A 19,984-nucleotide genomic window follows, 5' to 3' on the forward strand; every position below is an offset into this window, starting at 1 on the left:
TCCGCCTGCGCTATCGGTATACACTGGCGGGGCACCAGTGAGGGATGATAGGTGAAGATGAAAAGGCAGGTCAGTTAGCACATCGTGACGAATTCAACGATAAATTAGTTACGATGGTTTCCAGGTGGAACCGCGTGGAGGTCGACCTGGTAGGGTATATTGATAACAATAGTGACTAACCTCCCCATTACTAACAATCCCTTCCCCCTCCCCGAGAGGCTTGTGTTCAGCAGTTGACAGTTAAAAGCTGACACCGCAATGGCGACCTTACTATACATAGTTAACATATCTATGTATACTACTTTGAACAAAATCCCATAACATGTCTCATGCCATATGCAATCGTGACAACACTTTGGACTCGTCTTTGCTTGGAATGAGGAAGTAGGTATAAAGTCCTTGATCTTCTGACATAGTACTATTCCTATATAGAGCCGATCGTGATATCGTGGGTTTTGATTGATAGGTTTGTTTATACGTCAGTTTATTTTTGGAAGATGTCAAAACGGAAGTGTTTATCAATGCACTTGTTTATTTTTCGTTTGTATATATGAATAGTAATTTTATTTTCTCAAACATGCTTGGAAATGTGAGCATTATTTTGACAATCTTCTTCGAGATAAATTAAAATTGCCGTACTGGCCAGTTACATGCGGGCAGCGGGCGGCAAAAGTTGTATGAAAATCCATATCTGTCGTGTTTTGCGGCCAGATATATTACTATGTAAACTCATATCTGTCCTGTAATTTAAAAATGGAATGACCTTTTACTTCGAGATATGGCTACCAAGGAGATAACTAATAAAAGGTTTTATTTAAATTTCGAACTGGCTTGCAAATCAAAAGCTGTTTATTGAAAAAAAAAACGAAGGAACATTATGGCGCGTGAAAAATTATTATTGTTTGTTATTCGTCATTGACTTAAAAAGTAAAATTGTGTTTTTGATTTCCGCGCATTGTTTGAGAAAAGTACTATACAAACCTTGGCCACAACTAGGCATTGATGGACTCACATTCGTCCATCAATGTCTCAGTTGCTGGCCGCTGCAGTAATGTACTATTTTTATTTATTTATTCATTAGTACAAATATGTGTATATGGCGGACTTAATGCTAAAAGCATTGTCTCCCAGTCAACCGTAGGGAAGTGTCAGAATACTCGAATGGGGTACTAGTAATTATTGTATATTATTATATTAAAATAATATATCAATAATTACTAGTAGTAATATTTATACTAAACTTACATATATAAACGAATAAATATATACGAATAAGAAATATACTTACATATATATGACATATACTATATTATACACGAAATTGAGTATAATATAAAGTACTTACTATTCAAATAAATATATATAATAGGTTTTAACAATTTTGAAATGATTTAGAATGATGAAAGTTTGTTATGTTGTGTGTGTGTGTGTGTATTGTTGTGTTGTGTAGACTGTGTACAAAGATATGTAATGTATATTATACATTATACGTCTCTGTTGGTGACGTATTGCATGCAATTTCTCATGCATTGATCACTTCGCATGACATGCACGAGAAATTGCATCAATTACATATTGTTGACAATTTAATTCACCTGTCACCTTATAATAACTACATTCGTCTTGACAATACGATGTTGAATTGATTGATGTACGACTGTGATGAATTAAGAAACCAAAGCTCCATTGACAGGTTTGTGCAAACGTACTCTTGAAGTTTGCTGTCAAATTTTGACCTGTCCATTTGTTTTTATTAAGATTTGCGGTTTGCTGTTTGACAGGCAGGCAAACTGACTAATTATTTAAAGTTTTATTTATATATATATTTTATTTATATATATATATATATATATATATATATATATATATATATATATATTAGTATTTTATAATAATTTGAACACACAGATTTTTGATACCTTGGGCTACATTATTGTGATTTTCGTAAAAATCTCTTACCTTTTTTATAATAAAGTATATAGGGGGGCATCCAATAATTACGTGAGCTCTTTTTCGATTAGTTGAGACTCCTCCCCTCCCTTAGGTGAGATTGACGCAAAAAATATTTTAACCTTAATTTATATTTATTATTCGGGAAAATAATAAATCGTTCAGGTATACTATAATTTATTTATTTAAATTAAATAAAATTCAAAGTAAAAACATAAAAACAACACTTTCTTTTAAATTTTTACTCAATCCATGGAGACTCGTGTATTTTTTCAATCGAAATAATTGGACACATATCATCTGGGATTTCTAGTAGTGCAGGAAGACAATCACTGGAAACGTCTACGTTTATCTTTAATATTTTAGTAATATCTTTAATATTTTATATTTTTTGAAGTTGACGTGAGATTTTTGATTATCCCCCCTCTCGGTTTAAATGAGATTTGGTGAGAATTCATTAGACCCCTCCCCCCCTATTCTGAGCTCATGTAATTAATGCCCCCTAGCCTAAGTTATACACTGATAACGTAGCTTTCTGTAGATAGAAGAATTTTTAAAATTAGTTGAGTAAGTTTTGAGTTTATTCATTACGAGTACATATTAAAAAAAAACATAGAAATCATTAGAAACCGTGCTCCAAAGTAAACCAACTTCAAAAAGAAACTATGTCACTGTCAGCTCTAAACCATCACCATCATCTTCATACCCTTATCCCAATTATTATTTGTGGTCGGCGTAATACGGTTTTATCCATATTACTAAAGGATTTGGCTTATAGTGTTACGACCGGCCGCCTGCCTTTGCGACGATTTCTTAAGTTCAGTTTTAAATTATATTGGATCTGCCTTTTTACAAGTTTAAAACTTTTATTAAAAAAACATTTACTAAACAAAGCCTTTACACTAAATGATTACTTGAATAACAAATGTGCATGGTGTTAGTCGATCATATACGGGCTTATAACGACCATATAATTTTAGACATAGTACATTTAAATAAATACACATAATGTTAACTAAGATTTAAAAGAGTAACTGTTGAGTTTCTTACGGGCTCTTCTTAACCTTTCGAACCCTGATTAAAAAATGATGATTTAAAAATGCATGTAAACAAGATTATTTGTAAAAAAAAAAATTTTTATGCAACTTAGAATGGCAAACAAGCTGACGGTCCACTTGATGAAAAGTGCTAACAGTCGCCTATAGACATGAGCAGTACCATGAACATAACAGAGTATACTGTTTCACCCATGATATCCCCTATGCGTTGCCATTCCTGAGGACTAGGTGTTATTCCTCTGTAAATCTGATTTGATGATTTGAATTTAGATCTTACTTTTTTTTTAATGGATGATAATGGAATGGTAACCCCACTCGCGCTATCGGTATACACCGGCGGGGTACCAGTGAAGGATGATAGGTGAGTATGAAACAAGTCAGTTAGCCCATCGTGACGAATTCAACAAGAATTGTTCACGATGGTTTCCAGGGGGAACCACGTGGACGTCGACCTGATAGGGCATATTGCTAGCAATGGGGCTGTCAAAAACCATTGCTAACAATCCAATTACCCCCTGGATCTTAATTTGATAAAATTGTACAATATATCATCGGTTAAAAAGCTGCATTATGCAAATGATGACGTTATGCAATTCGACATTGATCTTTGTTTTGTAACACCCACGTCTCATTATAGGCATATTACTGTTAGATAATTAAAACACTTGGACAATTAACATAATGTAAACACTATAAAACAAACATACAATGCCATACATATACTGTGAATAGGTAGATGAGATATAACTCTTAATAATAATGTAAATATAAAACATATATATATATATTTTTATACAACTTAGAATGGCAAACAAGCTGACGGCCCACCTGATGGAAAGTGGTAACCGTCGCCTATAGACATGAGCAGTACCATGGACATAACAGGGTATACTGTTTCGCCCATGATATCCCTCATGCGTTGCCATCCCTGAGGACTCAGGTGTTATTCCTCTGTACCCAGTAAATTCACGCCAAATTACGATCATAATTATCGTAAACAAAAAGGCAAACGCAGTGTAGTACGACCCCTGCACTAGATGGAGTGAGGACCTGAAAGGCGTTGCAGGGAGTCAGTGGATGTCGGTGGCTCAGACCCGTTCTTTATGGCAGTCTATGGGGGAGGCTTATGTCCAGCAGTGGACGGATAATGGCTGAAATGATGGTCGTAAAAAGAAACAAATTTATTGTTTTATTTTATTTATTTGTCTATTTACTACTTGGAGCTTTAATAGCTTAACTAATTGGCATGAAATTGGCACACATAGAAGTATATACAGTATTAACTTAGAAGAACATAAGTTACTTTCATCCCAGACTAGTATTCGGCCCAGCTTCACACGGATAGATAGAATTTTTGACAATAATAATATACATATAATATGTTACTGGCTGATAATGTAACTCTTTTTTTTATACAACTTAGAATGGCAAACAAGCTGACGGCCCACCTGATGGAAAGTGCTAACCGTCGCCTATAGACATGAGCAGTACCATGGACATAACAGGGTATACTGTTTTGCCCATGATACCCCCCATGCGTTGCCATCCCTGAGGACTCAGGTGTTATTCCTCTGTACCCAGTAAATTCACGCCGTATCCCATCCTTCAAACCGAAACACAGCCATGGGACAGAAGTACCTAAGCAATCGATTTTTGTACAAAGTCTCCCTCTGATAAAGCTTTTTATAAGTGAAACGATTTTTAAAATTAGTTGAGTAAAAGTTAATTAGATGTGAATTTTTGGAAAAATAGTAATTGTGCCTAGCAAAACGAAGTCGTATACGAGTAAGCAAGTGAAGAAATAATTACTTTGCAAATGTCGTATAACAATAATTTTAGTCAAAGATTATTTACACGCGTGACAAAAACATTACCTAACATAGATAATTGAACAGTATGTCCCAATGTCGAGTTACTGTCGCAGATGCGTCTAATAATGATTTTTATGCAACTTAGAATGGCAAACAAGCCTACGTACAAGTGGGAAACATCGCTTATAGACTTGAACGATACTACGAACATCACACAGTATACTGTGATGCTTATAATATCTTTCATTGGGGGGGGGGGGGGGATTGTTAATAATGGAGACTAAGGGCCCCATTGCTAGCAATATAGCCAACCAGGTCGACCTCCACGTGGTCCCACCTGGAAACCATCGTGCTGAATTCCAAGTGTATTCGTCACGATGTTCTAACTGACCTGTCTTTTCATCCTCACTTGTCACCCCTCACTGGTGCCCCGCCAGTGTATACCGTTAGCGCAGGCGGTGTTACTATACCATCGTCACCCATTAAAAAAAAATCTTTCATTTATTTATTCATTAAAAATAATTACAACATTATAACAGCAAAAGCCAAATCAATGTCATAAATCTAGTGTGCTAACATACAAAGTTATAAATGTATTGAACCCGACTCTAGATATGTCTGAGCCGCTTCTAATATCTTTGGCAGGCTACTACTAAATATATCAATGATGTTTATAATATATTATTTAATAACCGTACTGCGCGAGTTAAGGGAGCGTGCTGAAGTAGGTTAGTTCTTACTGGCGGGACATTAAACGTAACCGGTTAACGGCGCGCGCTAACATAACCATTCGGTACTCGCAATTGGACCGTCTCTAGCACTTATGGGTGATGCACCCATCCGCGTAACATACTCACAACACATTTTACGAGAGCCAGATCTCTCCTCACCGCCAGTCTGCTGTATCATAAGTGATAATAGCTGAGAACTTAGGTGTTTTTTTTTAATAGATAAAAATGTAATAGCAAAACTAAACGACTCGACCGATTTTTATAAAATTTCTATGGATCTAATTTATAAATATATACTTTCAGATAAAAAAAGGAATTTTCTAATTTGATTTACAACTGACGGAGTTATGAGGTTAACTAACAAATAGAAATATACAACCGAATTGATAACCTCCTTTATGAAGTCGGTTAAAAAATACTTTTGGAGAGAGACCTAACTCCCACGGTGGGACTGCTGTTTAAAACAATAACAAATATTGTTTTAACGTTCTTTTACGTATCTACTTTTTATACCATCATTTCCTGTTATCATTATGGAATATAGCCCCGTAATGATTCTGAGAATGATTTTGTAATTTATTTTCGGTTCACACTAGTACTTACAGCGGATGGTTATTTTGGAAATGACACTCTAATTATATGTCCAATACGCGACCATTATAGACTTTTTGCTCTATTATTCTACAGCTGTGAGTTGTTTCAATTGTTTTTCAAATAAAAAACTAAACAATTGACCATGCTACATAATTGTAATAGGCTAATAATGAGTTATTTATACACATATATATATATATATATATATATATATATATATATATATATATGTATATATATATATATATATATAGGTATTACAGCAAAAAAGGTGCAGTTAAATTTCAAGTAACATTTGAATATTAAAAAAAAAGGAGATAGCAAACAAACAAGCTGACGACCCACCTGATGAACCGTCGCCTACAGATATGAGCAGTACCATGGACATAATAGAGTACACTGAGTTTAACAGAGTAGGCTGTGTTTTGGTAGTGGAGTAGGTTGGATTTTGGTTGGCAATCACAGGCTTTTGGTGATGTTTAAGAGAGACGCCGCTATCCATCCGTCGACAATTATGTTTCCTTAGTCGCTTCTTACGATATCCACGGAAAAGGAAGATTTTTGCCATTCCATGTTGAGACCACACGGTGTAAATAAGAAAATACATTTATTAATATTTATAATATATGTATGTAAGTTGTTATTTTCAATGTAATAATTAAATGAAATCATTTAATTAAAATTTATTTATTTAATTATAATTATTTAACTATTGTAATTAATTAAAATTAGTAGTTAAATAAAATTAGTAACTAAGTTTAATTAATGATTAAAAAAGGTAATTATTAATTAAAATTAATTATTAATTAAAATTAATTATTAATTATAATTAAGAATTAACTAAAATTAACAATTAATTAAAATTAATGATTAATTGTAATTAATGATTAATTAAAATTAATGATTAATTATAATTAATGATTAATTAAAATTAATAATTAAATTAAATTAAGTACTAAATAACTAATAATGTTACGTGTTTGTTGGCAGGTGTACCACATGTGCGACGGCCTCGGCCGCCAGTTCAGCTACACGTGCCCCAACACGACGCTGTTCCAGCAGCGGATGCTCATCTGCGACCACTGGTACATGGTCAATTGCTCCAAGTCCGAGAGCGACTATGACGCCAACCTACTCATAGGTGAGAGCCAATTCATATACATTTCCACCATTGTACAGCTCGCCATCCTCAAACCTTAGAACCAGTATCGTCACGGATAGTGTAGTTTCAGAGGAGCTTCCTCCTGCGAACACTCAGGTTGTGGAATGAACTTTTTACCAAGGCTTAACCTAGAGACTAGCAGTTCTTAAAAAAGGGCATATAAGGTTTCTTATAGGTCGACAACGCGTGCGTGACATCCTTGGTGTTACAGGCGTCCATACGCTACGGTAACTTCCTTTATCATGAGATAGATAGACCGTATACTTGTTTGCCTTCATAGTAGTATAAAAAAAAAACATACTAAATCCTGATCTTCAGGTTTTTTTATACAACTTAGAATGGCAAACAAGCTGACGGCCCACCTGATGGAAAGTGGTAACCGTCGCCTATAGACATGAGCAGTACCGTGGACATAACAGAGTATACTGTTTCGCCCATGATACCGCCCATGCCTTGCCATTCCTGAGGACTCAGGTGTTTTCCTCCGTACCCAGTAAATTCAGGGTAAAATATCCTGTGTTATGAGGAACCAGGCAACCAACGTACAAGAGCACGAACCAGAATATCCTGACTTAATTTAGAATAGTTCTTTTTTTAAATTAGCCCGGAATCGAATCAAAGACTTCATTTACTCAAAGCAACATCTGAGGTCATAGTCACTAGCTTTCATTATGACTTCGTACGTGACAAATAGTAGCCTGTATCCTTCCTTCTCTATTTCAAATACATCTGTCATGTTGTTTGGTCGAGCAGTTAAGGCACTAAGAGATAGCACTCAGAATAATATTTTTTTACTAAATCCACTTTATAACATAAAAAGTATTCATACCACTAATTATATAACCAGCAAACGATTTATCTTTTACTGAACTCTAAAATGGTGAACTATATTTTATGCCAATGCATTTTGTTTTTTCTACTTTCGCCGTATCGTGTCTGATGTAACAAGACAAAGTAAACGCTATCTTAATGACCTCATTCTGTTTCCTGGCTATAAATCTACCTAGATAGGATAGAGAATTGCATTAATAATCACTGCAAATAGATCCAACGGCCTCATCTTACATAACGTAGGTCAACCACCTAACAGGCCGAGGAATTGGCTCAATACAGCCGAAAAGCATATTATCTTATCCTCCGCTTGATCTGTGACCACGAAGATAATCAATTCACGATTCGATTGTGTATTCGCATTCATTTCTAGATGCACAAAGCTTCGCGTAGGCGATTAATCGAGTCGTGATGGACAGTGCGTTTCGATAAACGATGTGCACTGTCCATCAAATCTCATCAGGCTTTATTGAGTCGACGTTCTACATTCCGATGTCACGGCAGGAAATAAATTTATTATTCGATTGTTAAGTGTGCAATAGTGGATTGATTATTTAAAGCAATATCGAATATCATATACTTATTATAGGTAGCTACGTCGTACATTATCCATAAAATATTATGCCAACTCTAAATCCAGTAATAGTGTTCTAGAACCTTTTCCTAAAGAAAGATTGATATATAAAAATATTTTTTATACTTTTTAAATGAAATTTTAAAGGTGTATAGGCATTTAACTTAAAAACTAGTGTAATTATGTTCTATTAGAATCGGTTCAGCAAATCATGAGTTACAAAAATTTTGCAGTATCAAGTAGGTAACTATTTAAGTTTTTATGATATTGATATTTAAAGACAAAGGCATGCTATAAATATTTATACAATATAATAAATATTATTTTATTGTGTTGATACTTAAGTAGTACGCAAAAGAAGAAGAGGAAGACCGAGAAATAACTACATGGAACAGATAAATGCAAAAAGACTGATTACTTGGCTTAAAACTAAATATTACGATTAAGTAGAAAATATAGTCTGGAATTAAAAATAACCATATAAATAATAAATAAAGAGTACAAAAAAATAAAAAACACAAACTATATTATTATATATATATCTATACCGCACACACACACATACACGCGCGCGCGCGCGCACACATACACGAGCACATTTATTGTCATAAATAGACACTTTTTCTTTTTTATATGTATTTTTTTTTAGTATTATTGTATCAAAAATGAAAAAGAAAATAATTAAAGCTAATTAAAATAAAAGTAAATTGTAATGATTGAAATTTAATTATTGTTATGAAAGAACGGTTTCTCCTAACACAAGCAATCTTTGCTTAACAGGAGATACCAAACCCTGTAATGTAATTAACTACCTTTGTATAAAGAAATAAATATATTATATTATATAATAAAAAAATACTAGGCGTCATGTCGTATAGGGAGGGAGGATATGGCCTGTGATAGAGTTGTCTGAAAGAAGATGCATGAATTAGTTGCACCGACAGGAGGAAACTCTTAAATGAAAAGAAAAAAGATCTTAGTAGTTAGGTACATAGATTCATTTTCCAATTACATGTGTATGATTATAAGGGCAGTGCCGACTCTTTATGTGACATAGTGATTACTTACTCTATGCCTCATTCTATGTTATCTAGGTAACTCATAGATTAAGGATAGTATCCTAAGAACTGTATCTGCATACTTATTGCTATAGATTCTTTTTTTTTATTTATACCATGAAGGTGACAAGCAAGCATATAGCCTGTCTGTAGGTAAACGGTTATTGTAGCCTGTAGATGCTGCAACACTAGGGATGTCACGTGCGCGTTGCTGACTGAAGAAACATTTAAGGTTTCTTCAAACTCTACAGTATATTATATACGCTTTTTGAAAAATCCTATACAATAATCTCTAGGAAAAATCACATTAGAGAGCTCAAAGAAAGTTCCTTTAGAACTGCACTGTATGTGAACCATTTAGGTTCAAGCGTGTGAGTTTGAATTCTTTGTCGATGGCGAGCGGTGCGATGAAGGCAGGCAGGTGGCTGTAGGCATCATTTCCTAACACACTACCCATTATATAAGTGGTAAAATACACAAAACGAGGTATTGCTATTGCTCTTTGAGTTACAATTGTTGTATAAATAGACGTAATTAAATATTTGTTTGTTGTCCTTGACAGCTTGTTTGGCCATGCTTCCGAAGAAGATATGCCTATAATTGGTCGTGATTGGATCAAACATTGGATTTGGGGAATTAGTGATGCGTGACCCATACTAATTACATGTTTTGTTGAAGATACATAATGCAAATAAATATTTCCTTGTTAATTTAGGAAGCTTTTAGCGGTCGTGAACTTGTTGGTTTTGACCATTATAAATTATAACTAATTCTGTATAAAAAAGTGTACATTTTAGATTGACAGGTATTTAATTAGTAACAAAAAATGGTAACATAAGAAATATTATTTTGCCAGAGGGAGATTTTGTACAAAAGTCGTTTGTTTGGGTACCTGTCCTATTCGTGTTTCAACTGTGAATCAGTTGTGTTTGCATGGCTGTGTTTTTGTTTTTTTTTTTTTGTTGGATGAAAATGGATTGGTAACTCCGCCTGCGTTAACGGGATACGCTGACGGAGTACCAGTGAAGGGTGATCGATGAGAATGAAAACAGGCCAGTTAGCCCATCATGATGAATTCATCAGGAATTAACCATGATAGTTTCCAGGAATAACCGCGAGGAGGTCGACCTGGTTGGGTATATTACTAGCAATAGGATTCTCAGTCTCCATTACTAACAATCCCTTCCCCCCCCCCCCGCTGTGTTTTGGTTTGAAGGGCAGTGGATTTACAGAGAACAGAGGAATAACACCTGAGTCCTCAGGAATGGCAACTCATGGGGGGTATCATGGGCGAAACAGTATACTCTGTTACGTCCATGGTACTGCTCATGTTTATAGGCGACAGTTACCTCTTTCCATCAGGTGGGCCGTCAGTTTGTTCGCCATTCTAAGTTGATTAAAAAAAATTATTAATACACTCATGCACAGAAATATTTACTAAATTCAACAGAATTCGAAATACCATTTTATACTTAGCATTATGGTGAAATTTGGTGTACAGATAACATATGGGATGAAAAAGGACATAGGCTACGGATGAATGGTCGCAAGTAAATGCTAGTCTACCATGAAAGGTATTATTATAGTTAAAAATCCCTTGGTAATGGGATACTAGTATACTTGACCTTCCCTATCAGTTACAAGTATCAAGGATGAACAAATACCCACTTAGTGTCTAGTAACTTGATACTAATTGTCATTGATATTTGTATATATTTTTTTTATACGACGGTCCACCTGATGGAAAGTGGTAACCGTCGCCTATAGACATGAGCAGTACCGTGGACATAACAGAGTATACTGTTTTGCCCATGATACCCCCCATGCGTTGCCATTCTTGAGGACTCAGGACTTGAGCGTTCGCGGGAGAAGACATCTTTGAAACTGCATTGTACGCGACCATCTAGGGTATGAAGGTTAACTCTTCGTCAATGGCGAGCTGTACGACGACAGAAAATGGCCGTGGGCATCATATTGAACAATTTCTCTGAGCACAATCCGTTGTACAAGCGGTAGAATATGCAGCATGAGGCAAAATCCCTCCTAAGACTTATTTGTATTGGACAGCATTTGGACAACAATTACAAGATGGAACGGTATTTAGGCAACCGTACTTAATTCAACGATATATGTAATAGATTACTTTTCGTTTTTGGTTCCATTCTTATGCGCCTAATAGCGTTTAAGGAAAAATCATAAAAAGTTAGAGCTGCGGATTCTAAGAAAGCTCCAAATTTATTATGTAATGTAAATTGAACCAATTTAACTCTGTAGTAATTTATTTATCAATATGGCTGAGGAATACCAATATGATTTATTTTTTAAAAAGGACATGGGATTATAACTCAGTTGACGCTATCGGTATATACTGGCGAAGCTCCAGTGAGAGATAATAGGTGAGCATGGAGTCAAGCCAGTTAGCTCATCATGATTAATTATTCTTTATTGTACACAATGTTGTACGCGGCGTTGCATGTTCGGTGTACTTTGAGGCCGCCCACCCTATACCATACAAGCAAACGCATCCTCTGACAATGTTCGTCAGACCCAGGCTTTCAATAGCCAGTGCTGGAGGCCCAATGAGGCCTAACCCAATTCGAATAATTATCCAGGTATTCACCAAGATAGTTTCTAGGGAGGACAGCATGAAGGTCTACCTGACATTGACGTTACTACATCCATTGCCTTCTAATCCTTTTACTCCTGACAATAAGTTATTTAAGAAAGAAAAAATATTACGTATGGTGTTTGTCCTGTTTCAGGTCAACGCGACAAACCGTTCGTGTCAGAAGAGGAGATGCGCCTGCGCACGCCACGGCCTGACATCTTATCCGTGCCTCCGAATAATAACTACTACGATGGACTGAAACAGGCCGAGTCTAAGGTAAACGTATCTATACCAGTTTAGCAAAGGCGAACTTTTCTCTAAAAGAGGTTTCTTCCAGTCAGTGGCATAGGAAGTAGTGATAATATTGTTATGTAAGAAACAATACCTATACATATATAGGTATACAATACCTATACAATTAATCAATCTCGAACTGTTTCTATTGACCATACCGAGATCGGACCGAGATCGAACCCAGAACGGCATTACGAATATAGTGTCGATTCAACCTAATTCAAGCTGTTATTATCTGCATTCGTAAAATATTGTTGTATTTAATTACAAGTGATAATAAATTCTATTGTTATTCGCTTTTTCAGTTCCCGGTTCACCCAGGAAACAGCATTGTGGGCATCGCAGACACAATATCGAATGTGAACAATAATGATTTAGACAGCGGGAAGAACTACAGACCCCCTACATCTTGGTCTACTGGCGTCGGAGACAGAGGCCAATCGCCTAATTACAATACAGGAATAAATCAAGAAGTGACTCACGATAACATCGCAGGTGCCGCATCACAAGCGGCTACACCAACCTTCAGACCGACTGCTCAGGATAATGAAGTGACGAATTCGATACCAACAAGAACGCCAAATGTTAAACTTCCATCACAAGAGCTAAATCCACCGTTCCCACCAGTTACAACGACCACCGAAGCCACCTCTGAAGAGTTCGACATCGATGTCAGAATGAGAACAGATTCTTCAGAAGATCCAGTGTACAACTTCATTAAACGCTTCGATCCAAATTCGCCCAGTTCTCACAAAACAGCTATGACGAGATCTGAAATCATAAATATAAATGAACATCTGCCAGCAGGACAAGTGAGCTCTGAAGATGAGAGGACCCCAAGGAAGAATAAAAATGAAGGAAACTTCAATAGCGTTCAGCAAGGCAACGATAAAAGCTTTACGGAAAGATCGAGGTTTGACTCCGTTAACATAAAGCCTACATTCACAACGGAGCCAACTGTTGCCTTTTCAGATAGTCAACCAAGAGCGAATCAAGTGCCAGTTCCGGAGAAGGAGTTATTGCCACCAAAAACGGATTTCTCGGAACAGCCTTCAACAACGATGGGTCCTCCGATTTACTATGAATGGAAATGGGCAGTGCCCGCTTTCGATTTGGACCCTCCGAAACAGAAAAACGTGTCAGATGATGAAGGAGAGAACACCAAAGTGGTTCAAGGGCGTAGTCCCTTCAGTAGCGTCACCCGACCGACTCCGGTGACGGTAGACCCAACTCCAAGCAACACAGAATATAATATCAGTTCATACTTCGTGCCTGATTACGTTTTTCCTCTAGACAAAGCGCATCCAGGATATGACGACGACAATGCTGAGACGTCCTTCCAGGTGAAAGTTGCGAGGCCAGGGAGAGCGAGTTATGGGGAGAACCCCAACTGCCCGCATTGCCACCCCGCTTACCTGAACCCAGGCTCTTGTGAGCCTTGTATTGTGAAGCGGTAACACCCATTTGTGTGTAATAGAGGAAGCCTTATGATACCTACTATTTAAGTGAAAAAGCCATAGTACTAAGTATTTTTGTATACAGTAAACTGTAAATAGACCTCTTTGCAGATATTTGGAGCACTGAAACAAAGACCATACCTGTTTGTCATAACAATAGCAATAAAATAATATAATATTTGAATAATTAAGAGTCGACCTTCGGTATAACTTTATTGTATCCTAATTTTTATGTGATAAATCAGGAGTCTACGTAATATGTTATGGCCCATCTATATACCCACTAATTTTAGGTAAATTAATATAAATATTACAGATTTTCATATTACCTAAATACCATTTGTTCTTTATCACAGTGCAGGAATTTATAGAATCCATGCCCTCTTGAACAGCACGACCCTTCCTGAGCTGGGGTTCAATTTACCAAAAGTTAAAATTGTGTACCTCACAACTTTTTTAAGGAAATATTTCTAAAAAACGATAGCCATTAGCTACTTGTAAATCTATTTAATATTAAATTAGTATTGTCACAGAAAAATTTTGACTTTTCCCTTTTGATTAGACAGTTAACTCTAAAAGAAATATAATTAACTGTTTTTTTTATATTGTAACAAACAGTTTTATGTAAATTATTAGTTATAAAATAACCAATTTATTTTATAATTAACAATAATTACTTACTATATAAGTAGATACATATAACATTCATGTCCAGAAAATAGATCAACGCTTATAGTTTTATATTACCCAAATATTTGTTACCCAAATGTTGACATTTGGGTAACAAACATGAACCCAAATACCTAATAAAAATAATGTGTACGAAATACAATTATTTAAAGCATTTATTAATAATTGTATAGTAAATTTTATATTTGTTGTATATTTTCAAATGCACTTTCTTCCACGCACAACCTCTCTTTGGAATCAACTTCCAGCAGCAGTATTTCCGAACCGATATGACAACATAACCTTCTAGAAAAGAGTATATTCCTTTTTAAAAGGCCGGCAGCACACCTGCAATGCCGCTGGTGTTGTGGGTGATCATGGGCAGCGGTAGTCACTTACCATCAGGTGAGCCGCATGCTCGTTTGCCCATTGTGTTGTAATATATATATATATATATATATATATATATATATATATATATATATATATATATATATATATATATATATGCTGTTAGGAGTTTTGCCAATAATTGCCACGTTTGGTAGACGGGTTGGCAACCGCAATTAGACTTAGAGTGGTATTTTAAGAAGGACGCTGCTGCCCTCTCCGTCAACCAGCAAATTCCCTTAATCGCTTCTTAAGACATTCATGGGAAAGGAAAGGGTGGCCCATTCTATGTCAGGACTACTCGACCAATAGGATATCTTCTATGTATATAATTATTTTGAACAAGTTTTGATGATTTTTTCGGTTTCGTTGTTAATTAAAATGAACACAAGATCAATTCTATAAGAAACTCATTAATTTCTATATTAACTTATAAATTATAAATAAATTTCGAGTTTTTACATCAACAAATTAAGCTCGAGTCTGGTATCGAACCTGGGAACTTCATAGGACAATGTATCGATACTATTACTGAAGTGTTACAAAAGTTGAACTTTAATATATTATTCTATAGAGTCGAATTTGCCATTATTAAAATTGTATATTAGCTCTTATATTTGTGTAAGGATTTATCAAAATACCATGACATACTAATACTTAATACAATATTAATAAGGTTTAATTTCCACTGAGGCAATATGTACCTATGCTGAGTGTTTATAGAAATATGTACTTTAATAATTAATAGGAATAAGTGCTATATTACCACTTTTAGATTACTACATTAGTAATTACATACTTAGCACTGGATATCATAAAGGACATTGTCACCCATGATAAGCTTTCATGGGTATTTATTCTAAACCAGAGAAGTAGTGTTACGCTTATGCCTCGCTGTACCCATTAATTGTAAAAAAAAAAATAGATTATTGTATACTTTGCCTACCGAAAGATAAAAAAAAAAAACTAGATAGAGTAATAATGTATGTCACATTAACCTACTTCCAATAACTAGCTCATAATTTATTTATATGTTTTTATAATATGTTTTTGTACAATTTTACAATGTATGTAGATAGTGATATAAACAATAAATTGTTTTAAAATTATAATCAAGATCACTGTTTTATTTCACGACTAACTGGTGCCCGCGACTTTGTTCCCGTAGTATTTGTTCCTCCTTTGATTCTAACCTTCTTATTGCATTGAACTATGTCTGGGGAAACTGGACCAAAATAAACAAATGACGTGTCGTACTCACTCTTAGCCTTAGGTCAAAATGATTTTACTTAAGTAGGTTGTGTACTAACCTGTATAAGTTACTATCCCACGGGAACTCTTTAATTTTCCTATGATAATAAGTTTCTGGGTCGTGGTACAATGCAAGCGTATGGGAGGAAGAGGATTGTGAACTTAATAATGGGATCTAGGGAGCCCAATGCTAACAATTTACCCTATAATGTTTTTTATAAATCGCCATCGTGGATAATTCGTAGTCAGGGCCGTAGCTAGACCCCAAGTTTAAGATAGGGCTAAAGAGCTTTTTGATAGGGTAAAAGCCATAATTGGTAGGACATTACCCCTCAATGCCTTCTCTCTAGCTACGACCATGTTCATAGTAAATTCATCACAATGAAATAATTGACACAACTTAATCTTCTTTCAATAATTCATTGGTACTGGACTAGTACTCCGTCAATGAATGTATACCGGTAGTGGTGATGTTTCTACACTATTTATATTTCTAAAAAATGCACGCATTTATGTGATTGACATTGCAACACGTATCTAAAATTTACGCAGTTCTGTAATAGTTACTTTTGGGCCATTGACAATTAGGAAGGCAGGCAATTATTAATTTGAAATTTTAGTGACTATAATAAAAAAAATATAATTTCGCTTTAACATTGTTATGTAAGTGTAGATATTTTCATTTATTGTGACTTTGGCGAAAGCCATCAGCCAAAAAGTAACAATTACAAGGTAACAATATAAAATTACAAGACAAATTACAAAAATTATTATAGTTATAAATTAATTATAATATACTAAGAAAGTAAGTTAAGTAGAAAAGTATAAGTTACAATTACATATTTAAATTTCACCAATTGATGAAAAATTTCTTGGTACAAAATGGTATGTTTTAGTAGATCCTGCACTGAAGTAGGAATATTTTGACATTTTATTAAATCTTGACATTGACAAATAAAAAGTAACCGTTGAAGTGAGAATTTAGGACAAACAAAAAAAAAAATATGATCCAAATTAGAAAAAATGTTTTGGCAGTATTTACAGATAGAATTATCCAATAAATTAATACGTTGCAAATGTGCAGGAAATTTACAATGACCTATCTGCAATCTACTTAATATAGTATAACCAGACAATTTACAGATTTTGTTAGAATCAAGCCAAGTTTCATTTAGTAAAATGATATCAAAATGTGATGTAAAGTTGTAAATAAAGTTTTTAAATTGAAATATTTTAGACAGAAAGCGTCTTGAGTTTCAATGAACAATATTAATTTCATTTAAAGATGTAATGGTCATGTTGAAAAATTAGATATGAGTATTTCCTTAATTAATTTAGATGAAATTGTATCAGAATTAGTTTGAGCTTTCTTAACTAGCTCAATAACAGTCTTAGTAATTGTGTTGAGTACAATGTCTGAGTTAATGATGTCAATAACTAATGCCCTTTTTTGAGGAGATTTATTTTGCGTTGGGCTGTTAATAGACACAGGGGTATTTGAATTAATTACAGAGTTAACCGATTTTGAAGTCACTGATGCATAAGATGTTTTGCCTAGAATTTTATCTTTGATTTGAGACAATTTCATCGATTTAGTGGGACAGCTATTAGATACTGCTACATGTTGTCCATTACAATTAACACATTTAGGATTGTCTTTGTTGATACAGGATCTATAATCATGGGCACCGGCACATATGGAACAAACTTGCTTACTTCTGCAGGAACTGCTTCCATGACCAAATTTGTAACAAGTGAAGCATTGGAGTAGAGGTCTAATGAATTCACGCACATCCAGCCAAATATGATCATACGTTACGTGATCAGGTCGCTGCGTAGAGAGGAAAGTTACTAAAACTGTAGGAAGAGGATGAAAACTTCCATCTTCTTTCTTTTTTTGAAACGTTTAACACCGATGATATCTACAGTAGATTTTAAGTTATTTAAGAGATCTTCCTCAGATATTTCAGTAGGAGCTCTTATAACTCCCTGAGATTCCAGCTGATTATTGGGTATCCTAGCCTGAAGTTTATGTTTCTCTAATAAATCTTTATTTAATAAAAATTCGTTAGCCTGTTTCATTGATCGAAAACATATTTTGAATGCAGTAGAACCCATAGTACGAATATAGAATACACCAGGTACAGTCCTCAGAATAGAATTGACTTGCAATAAGTTTACATTGTTGCCCTCAATAGGAGACAACAGGATAAAATATTCATTTTTAGTAGTGTCAGAATATAGGTAATTTTGATCTTTAAACAGTCCTCTTTTTGAGTGAGTAAATTTAATACTCATCTTAGCATCTGGCTCTTCATCAGATATGGAAGTATTTTTTTTTCTTCTTGCCTCCGCTTGACTCGCACATATCCTCTAACAACACACGAGAGCTTAAATTGGAGAAATAAGTAAAAGAAACTAGGAGAAGCAACAAATATTAAACAAATAAAATGAATTTAAAATTTCCGCCCTCGCGTTACAAGTTTTCCCGCCTTTTTCCGTAAGTGTAGATAATAACAAACCATTAATATTATCTATTCTGAATGTAGAAAGAGGTTATATTTTTAATCTAATTCACTAAAATGTTTTGGTCTCAATGGGGTCAATCCTAAAATATCATTTCCCTAAAAATAAAATTTTAATTTGATATTACAACAAAATTTTTATACCAATGACCAATACAAATTAAATTTTTAATAGATTAATAATCAAAATTATATTAGTTTATGATGATCCATAAAACAATAATTTCACCAAATTATTAAATTAAAATGTTAGATTAAGAGGTAGATTGAGAGAGATGACGCCATAGAATAAAGCCCACTAATTCATATTATTCTGCCATCTGTTTAACTGCAAGATATTAACTGACGGCGACTTACATCAGTCAACGTCATTCAGTTCTTTAATCCGAACATAGATACGAGTCGACTGCAACAAACATTGCCAGAGTAGGTATTTTTTCACATTTTAGGGTGAAAATATATTTGCTCGCGAAATTATGCATATGAAATTTTTGAAGAAAAATAAAATGTGCGTGGAGGAATTTGCGTAATTTCTTTTAGTAAATTTCAGCTTTATTACTTGTAAACTCTGTACAAGTAATTAAGATACTTAATTACAATAAAATATATGATTAATAGTACATTACTGCAGCGGCCAGCAACTGAGGCATTGATGGATAAACGTGCAAATGTGGGCCGAGGCGTAGCTGAGACACACATACGTGAGTTCATCTATGCTTAGTTGTGTCCAAGGCTTGTATAGTACTTTTCTCAAACAATACGCGGAAATCAAAAACACAATTTTATTTTTTAAGTTCAATGACGAATAACGAACAATAATAATTTTTCACGCGCCATAATGTTCCTTTGTTTTTTTTTTCGATAAACAGATTTTTATTTGCAAGCCAGTTCGAAATTTAAATAAAACCTTTTATTAGTTACCTTTTTGGTAACCATGTTTCGAAGTAAAAGGTCTATTAATTTTTAAATTACAGGACAGATATGAATTTAGATAGTAATTTATCTGGCCACAAAACACGAC

General features: G+C 34.5%; 1 protein-coding gene and 1 long non-coding RNA gene across 3 annotated transcripts in view; both read left to right on the top strand.

The window, feature by feature from the left end:
- LOC113514763 (uncharacterized) overlaps positions 1-16,303 on the top strand; it is a 72,703-nt gene extending 56,400 nt beyond the window's left edge. Inside the window, exons 4-6 of the mRNA XM_052899633.1 lie at positions 7,135-7,285; positions 12,532-12,653; positions 12,977-16,303. Coding sequence (XP_052755593.1) covers positions 7,135-7,285; positions 12,532-12,653; positions 12,977-14,128 — 1,425 coding nt within the window. The 3' untranslated portion in view covers positions 14,129-16,303. The remainder of the gene's footprint in view (positions 1-7,134; positions 7,286-12,531; positions 12,654-12,976) is intronic.
- Positions 16,304-16,892: 589 nt separating this feature from the next.
- On the top strand, positions 16,893-18,492 carry LOC128201767 (uncharacterized). 2 transcript variants are annotated; one of them, XR_008253421.1, is made up of 2 exons: positions 16,893-17,170; positions 18,109-18,492. It is a non-coding gene; the product is annotated as an uncharacterized LOC128201767 (long non-coding RNA). The 2 variants fall into 2 exon arrangements; XR_008253422.1 differs by lacking the exon at positions 16,893-17,170 and adding an exon at positions 17,240-17,635.
- Positions 18,493-19,984: the final 1,492 nt, after the last annotated feature.

The sequence above is a fragment of the Galleria mellonella genome, unplaced genomic scaffold (genome assembly GCF_026898425.1).
Source record: "Galleria mellonella isolate WM207_F2 unplaced genomic scaffold, CSIRO_AGI_GalMel_v1 utg606, whole genome shotgun sequence".
Taxonomy (NCBI): domain Eukaryota; kingdom Metazoa; phylum Arthropoda; class Insecta; order Lepidoptera; family Pyralidae; genus Galleria; species Galleria mellonella.